Source organism: Malaya genurostris, chromosome 3, assembly GCF_030247185.1.
Source record: "Malaya genurostris strain Urasoe2022 chromosome 3, Malgen_1.1, whole genome shotgun sequence".
Lineage (NCBI taxonomy): Eukaryota > Metazoa > Arthropoda > Insecta > Diptera > Culicidae > Malaya > Malaya genurostris.
Window position 1 is genome coordinate 77588337 of NC_080572.1, and position 19879 is coordinate 77608215.

The window sequence follows — 19879 nt, forward strand, 5'->3', positions numbered from 1 at the left end:
TTAAAACTATAAAATTTGATATTAGTGAAACTGTCATCCGATGACACACAAAACTAGTTTAATAATTCAGAGAGGCATTGATTATATCTGGCATAAATCATTTACTGGGAATACACTTCAAACCGCAAAAATTTTTGGTTTGTATATTATCGATCATAGGAGCTGGGAAATCTAGCTAAGTTTTGAGTTGTTTCATTTCACTGTATATTCATTCTGTGCGCAAAACATGTCTGTCACCTCATCGTTGTACGCGTACAGCGTTGTACAGAAATCATTGTACGGAAATCACGTCTGTCAGCGGTATAACACTATGGTACTAATACTGAAGAAAACGTCCTAATTTGTTTGTTTCGAACGAACGATCATCGCTAATTAGGTTTTGATGACGATCGCTGCATGAATATTCGTTCCACATTCGCGTTATGTCATTCGGGGGTATGTTCCATGCGAATAACAACTGCAAGCAAAAGTTCTTCATGCGAACAACGAAGCAGCGTCGGCTTCGTTCTCACCCGAATATACGGACAAATCCAAATATCAGAGCGATTATCGAACAAAGGCGAAGGGAAGTGAACGATGATCATTGGTGTTCGTTGCATTTTTGATATTCGAGCAACATTGGATGAAAGTATATTACCGCGACTACTAGAAGGTCTTGAGCACGCAATTCTATGGCACAAAAAACACATACACCTCCCACATTGGGAATAGTTGAATGTAGGAACCATTCCCCAATCATTCAAACGCTCCTTCAGCTTCTCAATGCTGTGCTTGTAGAAGGATTTGTCTTTTGTCTCAAAATAAGCTTCACATTAAGCAATTGCTTCTTTATTTGGGTGGAATTTTTGACCATATCGACGCAAAAAAATTGATTTATTGTTTGTAAACATGCCCAAAGACATATTTGCAAACATTGCCAAAGACACGTTGTTTTGATCGATAATTATTGAACTTAATTCTCTAGCTGCTGAACCGTTGATCCGATATACACAGTTTCTTTGGAGATCTTATTCACAAAAATAAACCTTCGTGATTTGATCACAAGAAAAAGTGTGCAAAGCCTACTACGATAAAAGTTCATTTCAAAAAAAATTTCCCCTCATGTAGCGTTTACACTATTGCTGGTTGCCAGCATGCTGGTGCCAGTGTACTGCCCTCTTAGGAAAAAAAAGGCGGGTGGGTAATGTCAGAGACATAACTGGATGTCGTGAATACGAAAACAAATGACATGTTCCTTAACACTTCCGAATATCAAATAGTTGATCAATTGTATGAATTATGCAAGCATTCCCCTTTTCCACATTTTTCGCAAAAACAAAGAAGGCTTCACTTGATCTCGATTACTGTGAATTTCACACAGCGAAAAGTGCAAGAATCTAACCAAACTGTTCTACATTTGCACTAAACTGAGGATATTTTCTTTCGATTTGCGAACAACACATCCTAATAGTTCTTCAGAAAACTTTTAGAGCCATTAGAACGGCTGATTTTTTATAATGCTTTCCAACGATGCTTATTCATCCATCGAAATGACTGGCAGCTGTGACGTAATCACTCTTATCGGAAGCGAAACTAGCTTTGCAAACGGCACAAAATACATCTGCTCGCATTGGCGATAGAATCCAAACTGATTAGATTTTTGTTAGGAGCTTTCTTTTACGTGATTTCGTTTGTAGCATTTTCACTAATGGGCGGTCCTAACGGCTATAAAAATAGTCGCATACAGAATATTAATGTCGATTATTTTATTTCGCATTTGCAAATTTATTGAAAAAAAACTATCAATATGCTGTAGCGATTCATTTCCAGCATTCAGAAGGGACAAATTGCGTAATTCTCTACGATATTAAACTCGGAACATTTTTCGCAAAAAAAAGCTTCACTTGATCTCGATTACTGTGAATTTCACACAGCGAAAAGTGCACAAATCTAACCAAATTGTTCTTGATTTGCACTAAACTGAGGATAATTACCTGCGGTTTGCGAAAAACAAATCCTAATAGTTCTTTAGAAAATTTTTAGAGCCATTAGAACGGCTGATTTTTTATAATGCTCTCCAACGTTGCTTTTTCATCCATCGAAATGACTGGCAGCTGTGACGTAATCGCTCTTGTCGAAAGCGAAACTAGCTGTGCAGACGACACAAAACACATCTGCTCGCAGTGGCGATAGAATCCAAACTGATTCAATTTTTGTTAAGAGTTTCCTTTATGTGATTTCGTTTGTAGCTTTTTCACTAATGGGCGGTCCTAACGGCTATAAAAATAGCCGCATACAGAATTTTTATGTCGATTATTTCATTTCGGATTTGCATAATTTATTGAAAAAAAACTATCAATATGCTGTAGGGATTCATTTCCAGCATTCAGAAGGGTCAAATTGCGTAATTCTCTACGATATTAAACTCGGAACATTTTTCGCAAAAAAAGGCTTCACTTGATCTCGATTACTGTGAATTTCACACAGCGAAAAGTGCACAAATCTAACCAAATTGTTCTTGATTTGCACTAAACTGAGGATAATTACCTGCGATTTGCGAAAAACAAATCCTAATAGTTCTTTAGAAAAATTTTAGAGCCATTAGAACGGCTGATTTTTTATAATGCTCTCCAACGTTGCTTTTTCATCCATCGAAATGACTGGCAGCTGTGACGTAATCGCTCTTGTCGAAAGCGAAACTAGCTGTGCAGACGACACAAAACACATCTGCTCGCAGTGGCGATAGAATCCAAACTGATTCAATTTTTGTTAAGAGATTTCCTTTTATTTGATTTCGTTTGTAGCTTTTCCACTAATGGGCGGTCCTAACGGCTATAAAAATAGCCGCATACAGAATTTTTATGTCGATTATTTCATTTCGGATTTGCAAAATTTTTTGAAAAAAACTATCAATATGCTGTAGGGATTAATTTCCAGCATTCAGAAGGGTCAAATTGCGGAATTCTCTACGATATTAAACTCGGAACATTTTTCTCAAAAAAAGGCTTCACTTGATCTCGATTACTGTGAATTTCACACAGCGAAAAGTGCACAAATCTAACCAAATTGTTCTTGATTTGCACTAAACTGAGGATAATTACCTGCGATTTGCGAAAAACAAATCCTAATAGTTCTTTAGAAAAATTTTAGATCCATTAGAACGGCTGATTTTTTATAATGCTCTCCAACGTTGCTTTTTCATCCATCGAAATGACTGGCAGCTGTGACGTAATCGCTCTTGTCGAAAGCGAAACTAGCTGTGCAGACGACACAAAACACATCTGCTCGCAGTGGCGATAGAATCCAAACTGATTCAATTTTTGTTAAGAGATTTCCTTTTGTGTGATTTCGTTTGTAGCTTTTTCACTAATGGGCGGTCCTAACGGCTATAAAAATAGCCGCATATAGAATTTCAATGTCGATTATTTCATTTCGGATTTGCATAATTTATTGAAAAAAAACTATCAATATGCTGTAGGGATTCATTTCCAACATTCAGAAGGGTCAAATTGCGTAATTCTCTACGATATTAAACTCGGAACATTTTTCGCAAAAAAAGGCTTCACTTGATCTCGATTACTGTGAATTTCACACAGCGAAAAGTGCACAAATCTAACCAAATTGTTCTTGATTTGCACTAAACTGAGGATAATTACCTGCGATTTGCGAAAAACAAATCCTAATAGTTCTTTAGAAAAATTTTAGAGCCATTAGAACGGCTGATTTTTTATAATGCTCTCCAACGTTGCTTTTTCATCCATCGAAATGACTGGCAGCTGTGACGTAATCGCTCTTGTCGAAAGCGAAACTAGCTGTGCAGACGACACAAAACACATCTGCTCGCAGTGGCGATAGAATCCAAACTGATTCAATTTTTGTTAAGAGATTTCCTTTTATGTGATTTCGTTTGTAGCTTTTTCACTAATGGGCGGTCCTAACGGCTATAAAAATAGCCGCATATAGAATTTCAATGTCGATTATTTCATTTCGGATTTGCATAATTTATTGAAAGAGACTATCAATATGCTGTAGGGATTCGTTTCTAGCATTCAGAAGGACCAAATTGAGGAACTCACTACGATATTCACCACTTTTGGAAACATTTTTCTTGAACGATTTGTTGTACAGCAGCAGCTATTTTCTTCTCTTCCTCAGAACGCGTTCTGATTGGCTGGTGTTGACATGGGTCAAATGAGATAGGTTTTTCAATAGTGTACTATTGAAATACTTCAATGCTCTTGCTATACACGTTTAAGTTGAAAAATTTCGATTCTATTGGTAGTTAGATTATATAAATCCTTCCACAGATCACTGAGCTATGAGCTTTCAAAATACGAGAAAGGCAAACGCGCCATATGAATTATCCTCTTTGATACTCGTTTATACCAAACATTTCAGAAAAGTTTAATTTTGAACTATTTGAGATTATGTCACACAACTGAAAATTTTATCATAAAATTGTGATCATATTTCCGATGGCATGTAGCAAAAATTATGTTGATTCGTTAGATACAACAAGAGATATTCACGATCAAAAACTTATCACTCTCTCAGAGGGTAAATTTTGAAAAGGCACCCCATAGTAAAGTAAGTCGTATTCACGACAAAACTGTGGTCCAATGATCCAACGTATTAGACCAACGAAGGACCACCGTTGAACGTTTTTTCCTAAAAGGGCAGTACACTGGCACCAGCATGCTGGCAACCAGCAGAAGTGTAAACGGGGCATTAAGGGCTGAGGACAGTACCGTAAAGTGGTAGTTTTTTTGCTATTTTCCCGTTTCAAATAAAATTTTCTTGGAAACGGTGCAGAATATAGAAAAACCCACCTGATAATGTCTTCAAAATTTAGTTGAGAATATTCTGTGAAGTTTTCAGAATGATTCATTGAGTTTAGCGGTCGTGTTGTATTTTTTTCTGACTGAAGAACTGCTGAAAAATGGAACGCTCGGAAATGCATATCTCTACTTGTTCATCGAATATCTCGGCTTTGAAGGCTTATATCATAAATCTACCGTGACCAAGTCTATATAATTTAGTTTAGATGCGATTAGTACATAAAAACATATATGTTATCGCGATAAAAATAAAGTCTTGTATTTTTCTATGAAACAAAGTCAGTTTCAATGCATCCGCCATTTTTTTCGCTTTGGTTTCCTGATAGCATTCTGAAAAAGGAGAGAGAAATAAAATTGGCTCGACAAGGCTGCCAAACTCACAGACGTTCAATCTTTAGTGATGTTGAATATTTTTTCATAGTTCATTGGAATCCATGTAATGTCCAACCCATACGATAGATTAATGTGATAAAACTTCTCATCAAAATAATAAATTGTATGCTGGCAACCCGGTACAGTTCGCTCATATACGAGAGAGTACAAGAGAAATACGATGCGCAAAGGGAATTGAGCGAGCCACGTGGTCGATTTAAAACTCAACACGCGACCCTCTGTCCTCAGACCTTTTCCAGAATGCTATCAGGAAACCAAAGCGAAAAAAATGGCGTATGCATTGAAACTGACTTTGTTTCACAGAAAAACACAAGACTTTATTTTTATCGCAAAAACATATATGTTTTTATGTACTAATCGCATCTAAACTAAATTATCTAGACTTTGTCACGGTAGATTTGTGATACAAGTTATGTTCAAAAATGTCCAAAAATTGATTTTAAGTGGTTTGTTTAAGTGCTTTATATATCCGAAACTTTTTGCGTTAGACCTAAAGCTTCTTCGGAAAAGTTTTTTCTTGGTAGAAGTTCTAAAACTTTGTGAAAGACATCGTTTTTCTATCTTTTAAGGGAAAAAAATGGTCAAATGAACTTTTATCGTAGTAGGCGTTGCACATTTTTGATTGTGAACAAATCACGAGGTAAATTTTTGGGAATGAGGTCTCCAAATGAACTATGTATATCGGATCAACGGTTTAGCACCTAGAGAATTAAGTTCACACTTTAGTCGATTCAAATCACTGTGCACTGCCTTCTGATATCTTTACGGCCTCAGCTTTCACACGCAATTTCAATTAACGATTTCTGGAGTAATCACCTCAATGGGACGACCAGAACGTTAATCATCATCGGTGTTTGTACGACCACGTTTAAATCCAGCAATCAAATAACAACTGGTTATTTTCTATGGAACAGAGTCCGGATAATACTTTTGGAGCCATTGCTAAGCTTGTACAGCATTTTGATCATCGAGAAGCAATGATCAATTCAAACATGAAATTGTTTTGAATCCATGGTTTTGAAAATGACTAAAGTTGCTTCACTTAAATGGCTGTCACTCATCGAAATGCCATGAAATTTCATGCATAGCCTTTTCAAAGTTAAACATTATGTGGGTTTCTCAATGATAACCCCACCTTTGTACCAGTCACACAACTTATTGAGGGATGTATTAGATTCGAATGTATATTGCACTATAAGTGCTATGCAATTGAATCCCCTGCACCTTTTTAGATCGTGATTTACTCGCAATTGTGACGTACTCGAAAGAATGAAGCAAAGACAAAACCAAGTGACTTCGAAAACTTTTTGTTGTCGTTTAAATAGTCTCATTAAAGTATTTTGTTCTTGGAGCTAATTTTTTACTCAACTTAAGGCAAATTGATTCGTACTCAGATTGAGTAGTGTTAGTTACAAAAGCATACTACAACGCTTACGTCGCTTATTTGGCAATATTCCCGAAAACGAAAGTGTCTTTTTTGTTTCGATTATAGAGGTTTTAATCTTAAGGTCGTTCGCCACTTTGAACCCGAAAAGCCAACAAGAAAACTTTGTAAAATAGGAAAATTGTACGTATAGAAAAGTGCGATTTGTCGGTTAAACGATTATATATCTGGGATCGAAAGTGTTCACCATGATCCTTGAAACATAACCAAATAACCCAATAGTAGCGTCAACGATTTACGAATTCGGTTCAGGCATCTTCGAGAAAATTTAGCAGGAAAACAACGATTTGTCAATTATGTCATTTATACAATACGTCCACCGTACAGGAAACGTTCGGCAGTTTATAATAACTTTTTAATATGCTTAAATTCGTTGGAATCCATTCAGTTATCCAAGAAGTAAAGCGGATAGAAAATCGAGTGCAGTTTTTCTATTACGCAACTCAAACCTCCACTTACGAAATGAATCAGCTCGTTAAAATGAAGTTCGGATTTTACTTCGTAAAAAAGGTGTAAAGAATAATGTAAAACCTAAACATATGGTCATTTTCGGAACGAATGTGAGAAGTTTGGGCCGGAATGTGATATTTGTGTCCAAGTTGACGACTTGCGGTTAATCTTGAAAATCACTACAATACCAGTAGTTTCAGAACTAATTTGGTCTTGGAACGACCTAGAAAGTCGAATTCCGAAATCATTTTTTTTTATGAAAATGTACATATTGTCATTTTGTATTGTTTGAATTTATTGCGTAAAAAAACATCACGTTGTGTAGGGTTTGGTTTGTAAAATAAATTGCTAAATACTTCGTGAATCGAGTCTCAGGTGTATGTAACACTAGGGTCTCCGACAATAATAACAAAATCCAATCACTGTTTTCAGGGACAAAACTATCCTATAGTGAATGAATAACTGTATTATTTCAGTTCGCTTTCACATCTCATCCAAGTCAGTCGATATAACAAAACCGCTTATGTTCGGGACAGAAGAAACCAAGTACAGTATTGTGTAGTGAACAATAGAACGATCTCGAAATGAGTGAACCAAACGAACAAAAGCTACCGCTGACACGAAAGAATACAATTGTTGTAGTTGTTGTAAACGTGTGCATTTACTTCAATGCAATAAGACAAATAATGTTATTTACATCCAGTTTTATAAAGAGTTGGATGCACTTCAATTCGCAAAAGACAATAACAATGTGCACTATGTGGAGCACGAGAACATTAAGTACAACATTCCAGTATATATGGAAGATAGTGCTATAGAAGTGCGTGTGCATGATCTTCCCTCAAGCGTCACCGATTCATAAATTCGCAAAACTATGTCCCAATACGGAGAGATTCTCTCTATCGAAAAAGAAAAGTGGAAGAATTTTTCCCCGGTATTCTAAATGGCGTACGTTTATTAGGCATACACTTCAAGAAGGCTATATCTTCTTATGTGACATTCGGTCAGGATACAAGAATTCTGTGCAAATCACTTGTTACCTATGACAATCAGATGGCCACATGTCAATATTGCCAAAAAGCTGTTCACTACGGTAAGCCATGTGATAAACTGGACAAGGAGACAACCACACCAAAGCTTGTAAGGCCAGAATAAAAATTTTATTATAAAAAAAAATTATTATTTAAATTTAAATTTTAAATTTATAATAACAATAATTCTACGATTCTTGGTAAGCATGCAGTATTTTACCATAAATACGTTTTATTCATTTTACCCCAGACTTAATCTTAAGGTCGTTCGCCAGGAGAATGAGAAGCATTGTATTGTATTTCATGTATTCTTGTAACTTGTTGTCATGCTCGTATATAGCTATTGGTTCACAGGGGGCGTCTTCATCCATTGGCTCGCCATCACTACAATTTTTTTAGTTTTTGATGTTACAGGTATCGTTTTTTTTTCTATTGTTTGTGTTATTTTTAATAGTAACAGTAATAATATAATTTTTCGTGCTTCCTATTTGCTGATGAGAGAACATTCATTGTATTCGCATATGTGAGCATTTCAGCCGAATACATTTCTATTATTCGTTGCTTCAAGGAATGAAAATTCGCACAATGCAAATTTGCATTTCCAAAATCATTATGGTAATTTTCATATCGATGTAATCCGGGATATGCTCTCGACAGTTCAAACGTAGTATAAGTCTGAAAAAAAACCTGTTTTAATTCACCTAGTGGTGTAATGATGCCTTTCTTTTTTTTTGCACATTTTACCCCATAACTCCGGAACCGGAAGTCGGATCCAAATAATATTCTGGAATCAGTTCGGTTTCACATCTCATTCAAGTCAGTCGATAAACCAAAACCGCTTACGTTCGGGACAGAAGAAACCAAGTACAGTATTGTGTAGTGAACAATAGAACGATCTCGAAATGAATTAACCAAACGAACAAAAGCTACCGCCGACACGAAAAAATACAATTATTGTTGACTTCAGACAGTGCAAAATTCGACCTTCGATACGAGAACTTGAAGGTTTGCTTAAGGAGCAAATGCATCTTGACATTACACGTGTGCATTTACTTCAATGCAATAAGACCAATAATGTTGTTTATATCCAGTTCTATAAAGAGTTGGATGCAATTCAATTCGCTAAAGACAATAACAATGTATAGTGCACATTGTATGTAGAGCATGAAAACATCAAGTACAACATTCCAGTATATATGGAAGATAGTGCTATAGAAGTGCGTGTTCATGATCTTCCCTCAAGCGTCATCGATCCTTATATCCGCGCAACTATGTCTCAATACGGAGAGATTCTCTCTATCGAAAAAGAAAAGTGGAAGCATTATTTCCCCGGTATTCTAAACGGCGTACGTTTGTTACGCATGCGCTTGAGGAGGCCTATACCTTCTTATGTGACATTCGGTCAGGATACAAGAATACCGTGCAAATCACTTGTTACCTTTGACAATCAGATGGCCACATGTCAATATTGCCAAAAGGCTGTTCACTACGGTAAGCCATGTGATAAACCGGACAAGGAGACAACAATACCAAAGGACAACGGTGCTTCCTTCACACCAACCCCAAGCAACCCCAGTACACCTGTGACAGTCACCAACAACAGTGAAGCATCCCCTTCAACGAAACCATCCAACGTAACCCCTATAGAACAAAGTACATCAGCTGCAGTTAACAGCTTACCATCTAACCAACCAGCAACTACAAACAATGTACAACAAGGCGCATCTACAGCAACTAGCAACGAAATCAACAACAATACCACGGCAATGGATGACGAGACGAACCACGAACAAACTGCCCCTCAATCCTCGCAGGAGGAAAATGGAAGCTCCTCTCCCCCTAGAAAAAGGGTGACAACGAGATCCAATACAAAAAAAAAAATTATCTAAAAACTCAGCTAAATCGGCCACATAAAGCTTGTACGCAAATAGGCCTGAATAAAATATCTTTTAAATAAAAGAAAAACAAATATATTGGAATTTTGTATGGGACCACAAGATATTTCATCTGAATTTAAGTTTGTTAGTGCCAAAAACCGTTACATACTCACACATATATATACACGCACACACACTCATTTTGCGTACTCGACGAACTGAGTCGAAATGTATATGACACTCGGCCCTCCGGGTCTCGGTTCAAAAGTCGGTTTTCACAGTGATTGCATAAACTTTGTATATGAGAAAGGCAAAAAGATCCACTGGGTTACTGCTTCCATGTCGTAAAAGGCGACAATTGCAGGAGTTTCTTTTTCCTTTCAGTTTCAGATATTTTCAATGTTTCATTTCTGATTACTCTATTTTACTAAATTATCTCTTCATTCTATCTATCAATTTCCGTCTAGTATCGGAGAAAAGTTTTTTTTTAATGTTTTCTTCTTCCATGTTATTGATTGTCTGTCAGGATTATAAATTGAATGATAAAAATACATAGTAAAGAAACACTTGATATTAATATTTCAAACAATATATTAATATTTTTCTCGGTAGCCGGCTGCCCAGATCAACCAATATAACCAATTAATAATTTTAATAAATAATTAAAATAATAAAGCGGAAATAATAAAGAATCGAGACGCGCGTGACCTTTATTTGGTGATTTAAAATGATTTTATAACAACTGTTTAGTCCTATTCACTCGTTTATTTTGTATCACGTAATTTCATTTATAAAAAAAAATAGGGAAGTTTTTATTCTTTACACGATAGTATAGCAAATTTTTTTCAGTTTCCTCGATTAAAAGCTGTGAATCAAGACTTCCCGGGACTTCAATATAGGTTATTTTTGAAAACGTTCATTCGGGAAGTCAGTTAGTTTAGTGGTCCATCCGAGCATCTTGAAACCGGAACATACTGAGTCGCGCGCGAATAATACCAATACTGAAATTTTTACTAACAAACATCCTTCTCCCGTGACACTTGTAGAGTGCGCAGCAGTATATACGGCCTCTAGTAACAACTAGTGCTGGACTAACATCCCTTCTCATTCCTTAGACGATCTACGTTCGGGCCTGGCCGGCGCCGGTACTGATCAATGAATTCTGGGGTTACCAGAAGATGTAGATTGAAGGATGATTTACCAGTCCCAGGTCGGATCATCTAGAAACTCCCTGTACTATTTCAGCTAATCCCGATCAGTAACGGAGTAGCAACCAGAGGTGGTCGCTCAAGGTCAAGCTCTGAAGCATCCAGTTTCCTCCTGTAAACGTTTGATTCAAAATAGGATCTCCTTTTGACAGTTAGTATTCACCGAATGTCGTATTTACCGAAGCTTGGTATTTTAAAGTTAATTTTACCAAGCGGGTGGTTTTTTTACCGTACTCGGCGATTATTAAGATTTACCATATGAATTGTATTGGTATTTACAGAATTTCATAGAAAAATTTACGGATAAATGATCGTTCACTAAAAATGTTATTTATGATCTTCACCGTAAATCTTGTACCAAAAAATCGGTTATTTATGATCTTCACCGTAAATTTTCTTCAAAACAATTACCGAATACCAGAATTAAAACTTAGTGTGTACCGTTATTCAACGAATAATTCTGAGAGCTTCATTTGAGTATGACAACAAAAGTCAAATGAATGAGGAGAGATATGCTGATAGTGTTCATGTTACTCAAATAATTTTCGTTTGAAAATTAAATTTTACCTTATTTTTTTTTTTTATTCAATATTATAATATAATTTTAAGGCACACTGCTTAAGCTCTAAGATGCCAAGGATATTTACTAATCTTAATTACGACTATATTAAAACTAGAATAGTATCATTATGTAATGCCGGTGAATTGGATATTGCATGAGGGTCTTCCATATGGCGTTTGCAAATATCCATGTTGGCCGCATCCTTCGGTCCGTGTGGGTCCGCGGGAAACACCCCCAGGCTACGAAGGCCTGGCGGGTGGCCCGCATGCTGGTTTTCGACTGGAGCGGTCTTCCCTGGACGATGATGGTGATGTTACGGAAGAGATGAAGAAAAAAAAAGTAAATATTGTGGAAACGGGGTAAAACAGGGGATGTGGGGACAAAATGTCTGAAAACGATAGAGATCTAATTAGTTGCCATCGAGATGGTGAAGAGACAGGGAAGGGGGAACGAAAAAGTTAGTGACAAAAAAAAGATCTTGTTAGTTCCAATGAAGATGGTGGACAGGGACGGGGATCGAGAGAATCGGGCGGATGTTAGTGTCGAACCTGTAGGTGGAGTTTATACTTTCTGAACGAGGATAAACACATTACACTTGTATATCAATGTGTTTAAGGTACTGGTATATGAGAAGCATATATGAACTATCCCGACTCGCCAACACATCCCGAACCGGAACCTCAGGCGGTCTACCTCGAGCCCTAAGGGATTCCAGTAGCTTCGACCTGGCGTCATGATACTCTACGCACGACCACACGACATGCTCGATGTCCTGATAACCGTCGCCACAGGTGCAGAGACCGCTCTCCGCAAGCCCAACACGCCGGAGATGTGCGTTGAAGGTGTAGTGATTTGACATGAGCCGCGACATAACACGAATGAAATCGCGACTCACGTTCATCCCCCTGAACCAAGGTTTCGTCGATACCCTAGGGATAATGGAATGTAGCCATCGTCCCAGTTCGCCATTGCTCCATGAAGTTTGCCAACTTTCGAGAGTTTTCTGACGAGAGATACTGAAAAATTCATTGAAGCAGATTGGTCTTTCATAAATATCACCATCCAATGCGCCCACTTTAGCCAATGAGTCTGCCTTTTCATTGCCCGGAATGGAACAATGCGAAGGGACCCAGACTAACGATATTAAATAAGACCGTTCAGATAAAGTTCTCAAATGTTCCCGTATTTTCCCCAGGAAATATGGGGGATACTTTCCTGGCTTCATTGCCCGGAGAGCTTCTATTGAGCTTAGACTGTCCGTAACAATGAAATAATGGTCTTTGGGCAAGGTTTCAATGATCTCGAGGGTGTACTGAATAGCAGCTAATTCTGCGACGTAAACTGAAGCCGGATCACTGAGTTTGTAAGAAGCGGTGATGTTTTGATTGAAGATGCCGAAGCCTGTGGACCTGTCGATGTTTGATCCGTCAGTGTAAAACACCTTTTCACAGTTGACTGTTCTAAATTTATTATAGAAAATATTTGGGGCCACTTGAGGGCGCACGTGATCCGGAATTCCATGAATTTCTTCTCTCATGGATGTGTCGAAAAACACAGTAGAATCAGAAGTATCCAAGAAATGAGCACGGTTGGAAACAAACGAAGAAGGATTAATATTCTGAGCCATGTAATCAAAATACAAGGACATAAAACGGGTCTGAGAATTGAGCTCGACAAGCCTTTCGAAGTTTTCAATCACCATCGGATTCAAGATATCGCATCGGATAAGCAATCGATATGAGAGATCCCAGAATCGATTTTTCAACGGTAATACGCCCGCGAGCACTTCGAGACTCATCGTATGAGTCGACTGCATGCAACCTAAGGCAATACGCAAACAACGATACTGAATTCTTTCCAGTTTAATGAAATGGGTGTTCGCGGCGGATCGGAAGCAGAAGCATCCATATTCCATTACGGACAATATCGTTGTTTGGTAAAGCCTGATCAGGTCTCCTGGGTGGGCACCCCACCAAGTTCCGGTTATTGTGCGAAGAAAATTGATTCTCTGCTGGCATTTTTGTTTCAGATACCTAATGTGACATCCCCAGTTGCCTTTGGAATCGAACCAGACCCCGAGATATTTAAATGTGAAGACCTGAGCTATGGTTTCACCCCCTAGTTGAAGCTGTAGTTGTGCTGGTTCTCGCTTCCTTGAAAATACAACCAGCTCAGTTTTCTCCGTAGAGAACTCGATACCCATTTGAAGAGCCCATGTCGACAAGTTGTCGAGGGTATCTTGCAATGGTCCTTGGAGATCGGCAGCTTTGGGTCCTATAATAGACACAACGCTGTCGTCGGCAAGTTGTCTTAGCGTGCAAGATGTGTTGATACATTCATCAATGTTGTTTACGTAAAAGTTGTATAAAAGGGGGCTTAAGCATGAGCCCTGAGGAAGACCCATGTAACTGAATCGTATTGTCGACAAATCACCATGCGCGAAATACATGTATTTCTCGGACAACAGATTATACAAAAAGTTATTCAAAATTGGTGAAAGACCTTGCTGATGCAGCTTCTCAGATAGGATGTTTATGGAAACTGAATCAAAAGCCCCCTTGATGTCTAGGAAAACTGACGCCATTTGTTCTTTACGAGCAAATGCCATTTGAATTTCGGTTGAGAGCAACGCAAGACAATCGTTCGTTCCTTTGCCCCTGCGGAAGCCGAATTGTGTATCTGAAAGTAAGCCATTAGTCTCGACCCAATTGTCTAGACGAAACAGAATCATTTTTTCGAACAATTTCCGGATACAGGAAAGCATAGCAATCGGCCGATACGAATTGTGATCGGAGGCTGGTTTCCCTGGTTTTTGAATGGCGATAACTCTTACTTGTCTCCAGTCATGTGGGACAATATTATCCTCAAGAAGCCTATTGAATAAATTCAATAAGCGCCTTTTGGCAGAGTCAGGCAAATTTTTCAACAAGTTGAATTTGATTTTGTCTAACCCCGGAGCTTTATTGTTACACGATAAAAGCGCAAGTGAGAACTCGACCATCGAAAAAGGTGTTTCGTTTCTGTTAGATGAGGCGACGCGCATGATCGTCTGTTCCGGAGCAGAGTCAGGACATACTTTTTTAGCGAAATCGAATATCCAGCGGTTAGAATATTCCTCGCTTTCGTTCGTGGTGTTTTTGTTGCGCATTCGTCGGGCTGTGTTCCAAAGAGTACTCATTGATGTTTCTCTCGATAATCCGTCTACGAATCGACGCCAATAACCGCTTTTCTTCGCTTTAATCAAGCTTTTCATCTTAGCGTCTAATGCCGCGTAGTTTCTAAAATTATCAGGTGTTCCGTTTTTCCTAAACTCGATAAATGATGAAGTTCTCTCCGCGTTTAATTCCGAGCACTCTTTGTCCCACCACGGGTTGGGAGGACGGATGTTAGTTTTCGCGCCGGGTACACGTTTCGTCTGAGCTTGAATCGCGGTGTCGAGAATCAAGCCAGCCAAAAACGTGTACTCTTCCTCCGGAGGAAGTTCTTGTGTTGTTTCTAGTTTCTCAGATATCGAATTTGTGTAGCATTTCCAATCAATATTTCGTGTGAGGTCATACGAAACATTGATTGTCTCCGATGGTCTTAATCCGGTGGCGATTGAAATTACGATAGGCAGATGATCGCTACCGTGGGGATCAGGGATTACCTTCCACGTGCAATCCAACCGTAGCGATGTCGAGCAAAGGGATAAGTCTAGCGCACTTGGTCTTGCTGGTGGTGCAGGAATTCGTGTCATTTCTCCCGTATTCAAGATTGTCATATTGAAGTTGTCGCAGATATCATGGATCATAGTTGATCTGTTATCATCGTGAAGACAGCCCCATCCCGTACCGTGTGAGTTAAAGTCTCCTAAAACCAACGTCGGTGCAGGAAGGAGCTCTACGATATCACTGAGCCACCGATGCCCAACCGAGGCTCTTGGGGGAATGTAGATGGAAGCAATGCAAAGGTCCTTACCTTTGATTGTAACATGACATGCGACAACTTCAATACCTGGTATCGAGGGGAGCTTAATGCGATAGAAAGAATAGCACTTTTTGATCCCTAAAAGTACTCCTCCATAGGGATCATCTCGATCCAGACGAATAATGTTAAAATCGTGGAAGTTTAAGGGTATTTCAGAAGTTAGCCAAGTTTCGCACAATGCAAATGCGTCACATTTCAGATTATTTACTAGAAATTTGAAAGGATCTATTTTTGGGATGATACTTCTACAATTCCACTGTATAACAGTGATTGTATCCGTGACCTCGGTGGGTGACTTAGCCATCGAAGGATACGATCGCTGAAAGAAGGGGCCATTTTGCAGTCAACTGCTTCAAGAATGTTTTAACTGTAGGAATAAAAGCCATTATCAGGCTTTTAAGAGGTTCAGAAATATTGAAAGTAGACATGATCCAGTCCACAATATCAGAGAATTTAACAAACCCAGTATTTGGTAAATTCTCTGACTGATCTTTAGGGACTTTCGGGGGTTTTGAAGTCCCAGGAAGTGATGGAAATTCTTGCTCGGAATTTAATTTTCCAAGGCCTGGAGCTTTTTTCTCTGGTTTTTTGCCATCACTACCAGTTGTTGTAATTTTTCGAGACCCATCAGAGGACATCTTCGAACCCTTACTAGGGAGCTTTTGAGAGGATTTATTTCTTCTCTTTCTAATTGATGAGCTATGAGGGACAGCCGAAGATGTACCTTCGAGGGGGTCATCATATTCGCTCTCGTCAGTTGACAAGTAAGCGTAAGGATTTTCGGTAGGTGGCGTAGCACATTTCAACATTTCCGCAAATGAGCGTTTGGAATGTTGCTTGAGTGAACGCTTCATTTTATCCTTACGCAATTTATACACGGGACAATCAGAGAGGTCATGCGGCCCCTCCTTACAGTAGAGACACTTTTCATTGTCTCCACTGCAGGAGTTATCCGCATGACTCCCTCCACACTTTATACACCGGGATTTATTGCAACAATGGGATGCTGTATGTCCCAATTGTTTGCAATTGGTGCAGTTCATGACCCGCGGTACATAAAGACGAACAGGTAAACGAACTCGGTCCAGGAGGACGTAATTAGGCAAAGCCGAGCCAGCGAAAGTCACCCGATACGAGTCTGATGGGATATAGGACTTAGTCCCATCCTCAGCGGTCGATACTGAACGCAATTGCTTGCAGTCCAGTATCTTAACGTTCTTGAGTAGGGGGTTTTTAAATCCGCCTGCCCCATGCTTAAGAACGTCCTCGCAAGTCAGACTCGGATCGGTGATCACGCCGTCTATCTCGACTTCGCGAGCTGGTACGTATACGCGATACTCCCGCGTGAAATTCTCACTTTGAACGATCTCATTAGCCTGTTTTGCACTGGCTAACAAGACCCTAAGCTTGTCCGGGCGTACTTTTTCAATTTTTTGTACAGTATTGTATCGCGAGGACAGGTCATTAGAAAGTTTTAGAAGGTTCAATTTTTTACCATTCGCTTTGGTCCGGATGTAAACCGCATACGGTCCGGCCGAGAGTGCAAGCCCATCGGGATAGCTTCTAATGCGCGATTTATTGCCATCTGAAGCATCCATCTGATCATCAAGGGGAAGGTCAGGCAATTTGATATCGCCTGTCATGTCACGGACTTGTGTCCGTGCGGTCAGATTCGGGGTGCAATTGAAGTGGTATTAAACAACAGAGAAAATAAAGTTTTACTTAGCTTAAGCTCCAAAACGGTGAACGGCTGCCAATACCCAGTCCGAGGCAATGGGTAAATATTCCTTCCAGTAGAGTGCAAAAAACCTCTTTCAGGAAAAAGCACTTTTTTTTGTCTCTCACTACACTGTCCAATGAAACGTTTCTCTTTTTATCACTATATATATTTATCACTGTTTCTAATGTACAACGATATATACGCGGCGCCCAGCGCTGGCGCTGGCTAACGGTACCGCACGCAGTGCTGCTTCACACAAGCTCACAGTCGGCCTTGAGAACGGATTAATTCGAATTATCACTGATGCAAACAATAGAATACGGAATGACCTTGATAACGGAATAAAACAATTCACCACGCGATTGGAGAAAGCCGAATTTACGTCCGATCGATCCGATAGTCACGGCACGAATGAATTTTACCTTATTGTTCGACGCTATACACCTCGTTGTTAATCGAAGCGAATCTGAACATGATATATACTAAGATGAAGATTACTGAAAATGATATATACTAAGATGAAGATTTCGGTTGAGATGCGAATACGAACTGTTGTTGGTGGCTTATTTTAAGACAGTTTTTCATTGTTCTCCATTGGAATCAGAGTAATAGTCGTTTCGTTATCCTTGAATATTCCAGTCTCTCGCAAGGTTTACCGTAGTGAACGGGTTTCTGACAATATGGACACATGGCCAGCTGATTGTCATACATGACGAGCAATCTACATGAATACTTCTTTGTTCAGACCAAAAAACGCTTGAGAAAAAATGGTTCTCTTAAGCGCATGAGCACCGTTCTTGGGGACGGGTATAGCGTGATGGGTAAGTCGATGCCTGTCACGCAGCCCACTTGGGTTCGATTACTAACCCCGCACATAGGGTCATAAAGTTTTCCTGGCCCGAAGAGGCGAATGGTCTTAAGGTTGTAACCTCTATAAATAAAACAAAACAAAAAGCACCGTTCAAGACGCTATCCAAAAAATTAATCCAAACCTCCATGTATGAGAATGGTATCATATCTATAGAATAAAAAAAGTAAGGGAGTTTCGCTAGAACCTTGAACTTACAACGAGAAAAAAATCAAATCTCATCGGTTTTCAAATCCACGCTTCTTATCGAAAAGTGATTCGAGAATTTCTATTTTCAGTTACGAATGCTTTGGGCTCTTGGGAGCTAACGGTGCCGGCAAAACGACCACTTTCAAGATGCTATCAGGTGACGAGACCATCTCGTTCGGCAACGCTTGGATCCGAGGCAACAGTTTGAAAACCAACCTGAAAAAGGTTCACAAACACATCGGGTACTGTCCACAGTTTGACGCTCTGATCGAGGACTTGACTGGTCGAGAAACGCTGAAGCTGTTCTCACTGCTTCGGGGGGTGCCGGGTGATAAAATTTCCGAGATAACTAACTTTCTGTCGAAAGAGTTTGGATTCGTTAAGCACCTGGACAAACAGGTGAAAGCCTACAGCGGGGGCAATAAGCGAAAGTTGAGCACGGCATTGGCCCTGTTAGGAAATCCGATGGTGATATATTTGGATGAGCCTACCTCGGGCATGGATCCTGGGGCAAAGAGGAAACTCTGGAACGGGGTATGCCGTGTTCGCGACAGCGGAAAAACAATCGTGCTAACTTCTCACAGCATGGAAGAATGTGAGGCTCTCTGCACACGACTCGCCATAATGGTAAACGGCGAGTTCAAGTGCATCGGTTCGACTCAACATCTGAAAAACAAGTTTTCACAAGGTTTTGTACTCATCATTAAAGCTAAGAAAGTAGATTTAGTTGACAAAGCACGCGAGGCTGCCGATTCTGAAGTGGCAGATCTGCAAAAAATAAAAGATTTTGTTGCAGCGCAATTTCCAACTTCACACCTAAAGTAAGTAGACCGATGGGCATTGCATTCTATGGTTATAATTAAACCTAATTTCTCAACAGAGAAGAGTACCAGGATCTACTGACGTACTACATCCGCTCGCAGTATATTAAATGGTCAGAGATATTTGGAATAATGGAGAATTGCAAGCGTACGCTGAACGTGGAAGATTATTCAATTGGACAAACAAGTCTTGAACAAGTATTTCTCTCATTCACGAAATTCCAACGCGAGGAATGAGTGACTTTTTCTTCTGCACGAACTGTAGAAACAGGACTTTGTCCCAATAAAAAAACTCGAAATAATTTCTTTCAATTTAACTTTTAGGTAACAAAAAATATTTATTTTAATGTAATGATAAAAAAATTAATTCTGTAACATCGAAGAAACGATAACCTTAAAATTTCTTGCAATATTAAACACAATCGTTCTACGCAGAAATATCCCAATTCCCTATAAGCTCTATAAGTCTGATTATTTGACTGTACACATGTGTGCATGTGACAAAAATATTCGCTTGATTTTCTCGGAGATGA

General features: G+C 39.2%; 1 protein-coding gene across 1 annotated transcript in view; it reads left to right on the forward strand.

The window, feature by feature from the left end:
- Positions 1–19677, forward strand: part of LOC131436846 (phospholipid-transporting ATPase ABCA1-like) — a 43309-nt gene extending 23632 nt beyond the window's left edge. The window contains exons 7-8 of the mRNA XM_058605785.1: positions 18615–19346; positions 19406–19677. Of these exons, the coding sequence (XP_058461768.1) occupies positions 18615–19346; positions 19406–19583 (910 nt within the window). The 3' untranslated portion in view covers positions 19584–19677. The remainder of the gene's footprint in view (positions 1–18614; positions 19347–19405) is intronic.
- Positions 19678–19879: the final 202 nt, after the last annotated feature.